This window comes from Fukomys damarensis, unplaced genomic scaffold (assembly GCF_012274545.1).
Source record: "Fukomys damarensis isolate Sample0158 unplaced genomic scaffold, DMR_v1.0_HiC HiC_scaffold_19, whole genome shotgun sequence".
Lineage (NCBI taxonomy): Eukaryota > Metazoa > Chordata > Mammalia > Rodentia > Bathyergidae > Fukomys > Fukomys damarensis.
This window is the reverse complement of record NW_022900931.1, coordinates 17,394,397-17,401,220: the sequence shown is the minus strand read 5'-3', so window position 1 is coordinate 17,401,220 and position 6,824 is coordinate 17,394,397. Positions and strand designations below refer to the sequence as shown.

General features: G+C 34.0%; 1 protein-coding gene across 4 annotated transcripts in view; it reads right to left on the bottom strand.

The window, feature by feature from the left end:
• Positions 1-309: 309 nt before the first annotated feature.
• LOC104856392 (solute carrier organic anion transporter family member 1B3-like) overlaps positions 310-6,824 on the bottom strand; it is a 54,300-nt gene continuing 47,785 nt past the window's right edge. For all 4 annotated transcript variants that reach the window (XM_010615777.3, XM_010615768.3, XM_010615792.3 and 1 more), the window contains 2 exons: positions 5,355-5,472; positions 310-2,395 (listed from right to left, as the gene is read on the bottom strand). In XM_010615777.3, coding sequence (XP_010614079.1) covers positions 2,182-2,395; positions 5,355-5,472 — 332 coding nt within the window. In that variant the 3' untranslated portion in view covers positions 310-2,181. The remainder of the gene's footprint in view (positions 2,396-5,354; positions 5,473-6,824) is intronic.

Below are 6,824 nucleotides of genomic sequence, written 5' to 3'. Positions count from 1 at the left end.
TTCAAGGAAAAGTCATCTACACTGAGTTGGAGTTAGGTGGGGAGTGGAGGTTTGAAGACATGATACAAATGAAGAGACCACAGTCCATATGTTCACCTTTCTTCATAGGAGAAAACTGTTCTTCCTTTATGTCTTTGATTGATACTTCTTTTCCACTTTTGATTTCTATCTTGGAAATATCAGAATTTTTAGTTTCCTTTCTAAATCCTTCTTTCCCAATTTACCTCCTTGTCCTTTTCTTCTACATTTCCAGAGAATTTCAAATGTAACTTCCTCATCAATGTTGTGATTTTTTTGGCCATTGTCTTCTTTAACTGTATCCAATGGATATTTTATAGTCTCCTCATTTCCTTGAATACTTTCTCTTATTTATTTATTCATTGAAATAATGATACTTTCCTCCTAGGAGTTATATTTTTATTTTCAATAATGGCATTTGATTAAAGATTATCATTTATTCTGGGTTCTTGGACTCTGCAGTAGATCAAATCAAAGTGTTCTTTTTCTTCTTTTTTCTTTTTTATGGTACTAGAGATCAAACTCAGGACCTTGTGCTTACAAGGCAAGAGGCAGCACCACTGAGCTAAATCCCTGGCCCTCAAAGTGTATTTTTAATATTCACCTTTCCTTTACAGCAAATATCACATTTATACATGTAAATGTATCCTTATAAGTTATAAAATTTTATAATTTAATTTTTAAATATCTGGCTTTTCAAATGTATGCTAACAAAAGTGTTATTTTATATTTTTATTTCCATATTCCATATTGTCTTAGTAGTTATACTCAATAATTATTAAGCAAATATTGAAGATACTAGCTATATTGTTTTACAGTATTTTAAAAAATAGCTCCATAATTTTTCTAGTTAGTTTTCAGTGAGTCTTATAATAGTGCACATGCCACACCCACCAACTTACCATAAAATTCGTTATATGGCACCCGCTAACATAGCATGTAGGTTATTCCCCCCCCAAGTTTCTGCTTGATTAATAAATACTTTCATGGGTCTACAGCTTGAACGCAGGTTCATACATTTAACTTCCAAATCAATTCCTAATTTCTAGCAAGCTTTGTTAGCCTTTGCTATACTCAGATTAAACTTCCCCTGACTTGTGTCTTGTCATCTATCAAAGGCTCCTATAATCACATATGAAAGTTTTTAAAGCTATGTCCAGACTGCATTACCAATGTTTTGAGTCAGAGCCTCTGGATCTATGACTGTACTTTTTTTCAATTTCACAAGGACTCTAATACAAACAAACGAAAAGCCCTTTTACCAAAGAAAAATTTAAAACTACACTATTCTAACATTTGTATAATACAGTCAATGCCAATAGAAAACACAATATTCAAATATTTGTTCTTATGCATTTTCCTCGTTCTGATAGAGAAGACACTAGCTAACAGACGATATCTTTTTCTGCACCAACACAAATAAACAGACAAACAGAAAATCATGGAATGATTAATGCTGTTATTTTATCTGACATAAACTTTACTTTTTCCAGAGAACAGAAGGGTAAAAATAAAATCATATTTATTAACTGGTTTTTACATTCCCAAAGTCAGTTTTTCTCAATCCATTTCTGTGAGTGATAGAATCTTACCTTCTGGGACATTTTTTCTGACAATCATAGCTTGCCAATATTTTAATATCTCAATTTATTCAGAAGTGTTTTAATGGAAGATAGAAAGAAGGTGAACCCAAATTGTTGGTTAAACACACTTTCAAATTTTAAATTAATAAAGTCTGTAAAATATATAACAACATAAATCCTCCAAAAGGCTAAACTTCAGATTTAAGTAACAACATCAACTGTTTCTTTTCTCATTATTTAATCTATTAATTTTTCTTTTCCCTTCTATCCATTTTCTAGCTACCAGTTTCATTGAGTTACAATTACTCTAACAAATTCTTTTTCTTCTATTATGAACCAAGCAGGCCTCTCACTTTAAATTTGTATGCATCATATTTTACAATGTTAACTACAAGTGCTTAGTTACACCCTAACAATGACTATGGCATTATTTATGTGTATAGTTTGTTTAATTACATATTCATAGGTTTTATTCATCATATGTAGAGTGGTAGAGTGTAGCGAGCCTTTCTGAAATGACCAGAAACGAAAAAGAACACCTCAATGCTTTAATACTGTATTGTTGTATCTTTTTCTTCCCTTACATATGTGTGTCATTCACTCCTGAAGAAGAAGATACAAAATGTCCATTGCTATTTAAGGATTCTACGCTTGTCTCATCAAAGATTTTTCTTCCATTTTCCAGTGCCTTAGTATCTTTTCCTTCATATTTTTTCTTCATGGCATAAACTAATGCAACATATAAAACAAATGCTAGAAATCTCAAGATGGAATTCAAGCCCAAGTAGGCAATTCTATAAAAAGAGAGGAAAAATGTTATATTTTACATTATGTATAATAACTTACAATATTTCTCTTACAGTAATAAATTACAATAAATAGTATGCAGTCTTTAAAGAAAAAATTTGAAATTATATATAAAAACAAGAAGACAATAATTCTAGTTATACTTTTAATTTAGGCACAGGGAGTTGGAGGTTATATTTAAAGGTTTATGAAGACAGAGAAACCCAACTCCAGTTGGCTATAGCCTTCCTCGTGGAGGAAAGGAAATATCCAAATCCTCCCTCCTCATACCATCCTACCCACCAAATGGAGGAGGGAGCAACTAAGAAATATGCTTCAAATTTACTATCTTGACATATCGGTTCACTAAAGATTGAGGCTTAATCATGAGATGATACAATACTGCCCCTCCTTCTACACCTCATACCACACTCACAACCAAGATTAAATCATCCAGGTCTTTGAAAAATACAATCTACCCATGCTCATAGAAGAAAAATAGACAATCTGAATAAGACTACATTTATTAAAGAATAGAATCAATAATAATTAGTTACCTTCTAAAGCAAAATGCATTAGGCTCATATGAATTCTATAAACAAGTAAGAAGGAGTTAACACTGACTTTGTACAAGCTCACTTTCTAGATCATTGTATTAAGCCAACATTGCTTAATACCAAGAGCAGACAAGAACATTACAAGGAAAGTAGAGACCAGTATATCTCATCATTTTAGATACAAGAATTTTCAATAAAATATCAAACTAAATCAAGCAATTTATTATAATATACAGTGGACCCTCAAGTTATGACTAGTCTGACATAAGAACAACTTGAGTTGTTTAAATTTGTGGAAGGTTCGTCTGCCTCTTGCTATCTGTAGTGGGTACCCAGGTAAACATCCAGATCTCAGCCATGTTGACTTAGTCACAACCAACCCTTGGGAACCGATCGAGTTCATAAGTCAAGGGGGTCCACTGTATATATGATGGCATTGTGGGACAGCGTGCAAGTCTAGACCGATATTTAAAAACCCATCGGTATAATCCATTATATCAACAAATTAAGAAAAATAATTATATAATCACATCGGGAGATACGGAAAATGCATTTGACAAAACTTACTCCTGTTCATGATAAAACCTCTCAATAATGTTAAAATAGGAGAATTTCCTCACTTGATTAGAAATAGCTATATAAAACCTGCAACTGATATTCTTACTTAATGGTGAAGAACTCAAATCTTTCTATTTAGATTACACAAGGAAATTCCTTTTGGTTTGTTTGTTTTTGTTTTGGGGGGGGTTTGTTTGTGGTACTGGGAGTCAAACTGAGGACCTTGTATTTATGAGGCAGGTGCAGTGCCACTAAGCTAAATCCTTCTTATGACTGCTTTTCAGTATTCATCTGGAAGTCTTACCCATTGTGATTAAAAAAAAAACCCACTAAATAAAATGTATATAGTTTAGCAAGGAAGAAAAATGTGTTCTTTTTTGCTGATTACTAATCCATGTAAAAAGTCTGAAAGAACGGACAAAACTTCTTTGCAAGTAATAGATAATTACAGCAAGATCTAGCAAATGTAGGATATATCAAATTTTAATATACTAAAGTCAAATGTTTTTCTATAAATCAGAAATGGGTGAGTGGAATTTGAAATTTACAGGATATTACCAATTACATTAACAGTTCCCAAATGAAATACTCAGTGTAAATCTAATAAAATATGTATGAGATCTTTAAGAGGAAACTGGAAGTTACATCCAGGAATCTGTTTCCCTGCTTCTTGAGGCTGCCTGCACTCCATGGTTCCCAGCTCTTTCACCCATCTTCACAGCCAGTAACAATGGCCTCAGTACTTCGGCACTGCATTACTCTGACCTCATCTTTTGCCTTCCTCTCCCATTTTTAAAGATCTACATTTACCTCAGACCCTAACTGATAATCAACCTGTGTGGAGGTCAGCTGATTAGGAACTTTATTCTGCCTTTTACCTTAACAGAGAATTTGCAGTTTCAAGAATTATGACACAGGCATTTTTTGAGAAGGCATTTTTGAGAAGCCATTTTTGTGCATGACACAGACACAGATCCATAGAATTTAGAAGTTCCGTGATTCTAAGTCAGGATAAGTTCGAAGTCCACACCTAAGTGCTTTATGGTTTAACTGCCAAATACTAAACCAAAGAGAAGATATTTGTTTGAAGAAGCCACATGGAAAAGACCAATTACCTTAAAAGCAAGAAAACTAGTCAACAGCTAGCTTAGCAACAGAAATATGAAAATTGGAAAACAATATAATGATGGCTTCAATGTGTCAAATGAAAGCAATTGCCAGTTTAGAATTCTTTATCATGTAAACAGGTGTTTTAATATAAGGTTGAAATAAACATACGGACTCAGAACACTGAGGCAGACAAAATGGGAGAACTAAAGATCCTCGTGAAGGGGACCCTCCAGAACTGCATCAGAATGTTACAAGAAGGATGGGATAAGTGTATTGGAAGCAAAGCGGAATAATTAAGGGGGGGTTACTGGCAACTGTTATTAATGAAATACATTTAAAAATTTTTTAAATACATCGTGTCTTGTGAGCAAACTGCGTATGTCTTCTCAGAGGAGTCATAAGAAATAAAAATCTACCTATATAGATCTTCCCCCCCAAAAAAAAATACAATGAGAGTTTTTTGGTCTGAAGATAATTTTTGGAAACACAAAAGATTTGAACAAAATTCTAGCTTTTTTTCTTTTAGTTATATAATTTTGGATGAATTACTTGTTATACTTGCATCTTAATTTATTCATATTTAAGGGGGAGAGATACAACATCCACTGTATACAGTTTCTATAAACTTTACCCTCAAATGACAGATGGCTTGATACAGTACTGAATCATACTGAAAACATTATCCTTTAGGATTTAATACAGTCAAAGGACAAATTAATGTAATACAGATACGACAACTTACCCAAATGATACTGAATCGTACACCCTACAGGCACCTCGTGCCCCACAGCTGGTAGTAGACCACTTTATACACGTTCTGTCAATCATGGCCCCAAAATAAATTGGAGCTAGAATCCCTCCTGCAACATAAGACAAGAAGCTGTCAATCCAAGGAACACGTTTCCAGTGTAATTGGGTGACATTCTATACCGACATATAACTCAGTGAGAAAAACTGAGAATTTTGGAATCTCCCTTTGTTTTGGCCTAGATACAAGAATCAAGATTATTAGAAATCTCAAAAGGTCACATGATATAGTAGTGTCAGAGACATCACTTATCTACCCTCACCCTCCCGACATACTTAAGGAAGAAGAAACATTGTACTCCTATGAACTCTGAATTCCTATAATGCTGACCAGCTGAAATCTGATAAGCAAATGGACAGTGCTGTTAGTAAAATGTGGACACTATGTTGGCTCAATGCAATTTTTCTCAGGAAGAAAGAGCTGGAAGAGCGAGAATAGAATCATAATTTACTGGGAATGGGAAAAGCACTCAGCTCAGCTGCTTCAAAGTCAGGAGTTCTCTCAACTCTACTTCAAGAAGATGAAAAAAGAGAGCTTAAACTGCGGCTCCTCCCCAGAACCACAAGGACTTGCCTCACAGAATGCCCAGTTCCTGCCATTTTGTCTTTGTTTCTGGGCTCAAAGCTCTACTTTCTCTTTCTTGGTGTCATGGGAGCCCACAAAACAGTATTCTTTCTCCATTGATTTGGGGCATTTTAAATACCTCCTGAAGTGCTCTGCAAATCAGTTAGGCTTGTGCTGTTAGACTTGTTTCTGTTTGTGTTCTGATCACAAAAATGCGTAAGTCTTCGGTGGTATGATTCTAACCAAATTTTACTTGTAGTGAATAATTTTGCAACACACAAGGTACGTGATCAGCACTTGCACTGTTTATAACAGAGATGTCCATCCATTCTCCCTGCTATTTTAAGAAACTCTGAACGGACTCAGTTCTAAGCATCCGTAATTTGACAAAAAGTCTGTGGAGTGCTCTATCCTTCGAATGATAGAACTGAGTCCTGAAGATTTTACTTTAAAAAAAAAAACATTTGGTGAGTGATTTCTAGAATTTTGTCACAAGGAATGACAGCGGTTCATATATCACATTTTTATTGATTTCACTGCCTTGATTCAGTCTCTGTTTCTCATGGAAATCTTAAAGTGATAAAGCGTTAATGCCGAAAGGTGAGCTACCTGAGGAAAAGTAGTGCTGAGAAAATGCGTGAGAAATTTGCAGGTTTGGAAAAACTGCAGTCACCTTCTGAGAGATGAAAAATATATGAAAGACTCAACACCACTGATGTGAACAAGGATAAAAAAATTAAACTTTGAGGTAAAATTTGATTTTAATCAGTACAGGAATCTAAAATTTTTTGATGACTTATTTTCTAAACTTTTTTTTTCTTTTTTTTTTTTTTTTTAGCC